General features: G+C 38.1%; 1 gene segment (V, D, J or C); it reads left to right on the top strand.

Moving 5' to 3' along the window:
* Positions 1-1,275: 1,275 nt before the first annotated feature.
* On the top strand, positions 1,276-1,810 carry LOC118598527. The segment is given in 3 exon segments: positions 1,276-1,295; positions 1,339-1,355; positions 1,423-1,810. Coding segments are annotated over 3 exon segments (345 nt in total).
* Positions 1,811-2,028: the final 218 nt, after the last annotated feature.

The raw sequence follows: 2,028 nt of genomic DNA, 5'->3' as shown, positions 1-2,028 counted from the left end.
TTCACATTCTGGAAGGATCAGTTACTAAAAGATCAGGACAGAGACTCTAGAACATTTAGAAAATGTTTCTTTATGAAGCTCAGTGATGTTGTTGGTGTAGAGATAGTTAAGTTTTATATGATAGAGTTAAGATGAACAACTTTCATAAGAAATTTGATGTATCAATTAGAAAGACTCATTAGTAAGAAGCAATAAAGTTAATGAGAATCATAGAGATCAATGTTTGTCTCTTCCTCTCTGAGGATGTGAGGAGTCTCTGGAATGAACAGAAAACTTCAGGAGAACAGCAGCTGTAGAGAAGAACCAGCAGAAACATCAAGTCATTCTTAAGAATAGAAGAGAGTTTTTCACTGAAAAAAAGCTTCAAAGCACTTTGGACCTTAAATCACAGTAGAGAAGCTTTATGTAACTTTACACCTTTTATCAAAAAATATTTTATATGAAGTTTTATCTGTATGATCATATTTACTCTAAATAATTCAAAATTTTGACACTGAAGTTTGGATCTCTGAACTGAAACAGCTTAAAACTGTATAAACAAGTTTGATTCACATGGATCTATTATGTTATCTGCTATGACAGTTTAATTTAAAAAACAGGATTTGGTTGCAGTTTCATTTGAAACAGCTTTTATGGCATTTGGTAAATGGTAAATAGCAGTTTTGTTGTCCATGGTTTTCAACTTGACCTGCCAAAACCTTTTGGGATCAGAACTACATTTTAATTTCAATTTCAATTTCAATTTCAATTTTATTTATATAGCCCAATNAGCTGAAAAATTATGAGAGAACAGAGATCTGAAGATAAAAAAATGTTCATTCATCTTCTTATCCGCTTCTTCCCTTTCGGGGTCGCGGGGTTGCCGGAGCCTATCCCGGCTACTGAAGGGCAAAGGCGGGGTTCACCCTGGACAGGTCGCCAGCCTTTCTCAGGGCCTCAATCACACACACATCCACTCTCACATTCACACCTAGGGGCAATTTAGAGTCACCAATTAACCTATGAAGCATGTTTTTGGACGGTGGGAGGAAGCCGGAGTCCCCGGTGAAAACCCACGCATGCACGGGGAGAACATGCAAACTCCACACAGAAAGGTCCCAAATCCCCCAGCTGGGAGTCGAACCGGGGAAAATGTATTTACCAAAATTCATTTGTTTGTTTTCTTCTCCACATGTAAATGTTGTCTGATCTGCAATTTCCCTAAACTATCATTTTTTGACAGACCCTTATATACAAATTAGGCTCTTACATCACCCTTCATCTTAAAAGGTCTTGATGTCATGTTTGTCAGCAAAGTAGAATCTCCAATCATCATCATCATCATCATGTTCTCTGTAGTTCTGCTGCTGGATCCTGTAAGTTTGACTGAGGCAAAAACTCTGTTCACTGTTGTTACATCATTAAACTGTTTGTCCTCTTCAGGTGTGAAGTGTGAACAGCTGACACAGCCAGACTCTGTGAGTCTGCAGCCAGGTCAGAGACTGACCATCACCTGTCAGGTCTCTTATTCTGTGAGCAGCTTCTACACAGCTTGGATCAGACAGCCTGCAGGGAAAGGACTGGAGTGGATTGGGACTGAACGTGTTGGGAGCAACAAATACTTTAAAGATTCACTGAAGAACAAGTTCAGTATGACTTTGGACTCTTCCAACAAGAGAGTGACTCTAAATGGACAGAACATGCAGCCTGAAGACACTGCTGTGTATTTCTGTGCCAGAGATTCACAGTGATACAAACCATCAGCAGACCTGAACAAAAACCCTCAGAGCCTGAAAATTTGTAGCATGAATCCACCAGAGGAGGCGCTCTAACACTGATGTTAATTTTCCTGCATAGGAGACGTTTGTCACTAACCAACTTTTGTCTAAGTTTCATGCAATATTTAAATATAGCTGTTCTGATGAATTTTAACTATTAAATAAAATGTTTTGTAAATGTTTATATTACTTTTCAGTAGGAACGTAGTTTGATTTTTTGTGATTGAATACCATTAAAAATGCAAATTCCAGAGAAGAAATTTGTTGTTAA

The sequence above is a fragment of the Oryzias melastigma genome, unplaced genomic scaffold (assembly GCF_002922805.2).
Source record: "Oryzias melastigma strain HK-1 unplaced genomic scaffold, ASM292280v2 sc01865, whole genome shotgun sequence".
NCBI lineage: Eukaryota > Metazoa > Chordata > Actinopteri > Beloniformes > Adrianichthyidae > Oryzias > Oryzias melastigma.
Note: the sequence above shows the minus strand (reverse complement) of the source record. Positions and strands in the feature narration are given on the sequence as shown.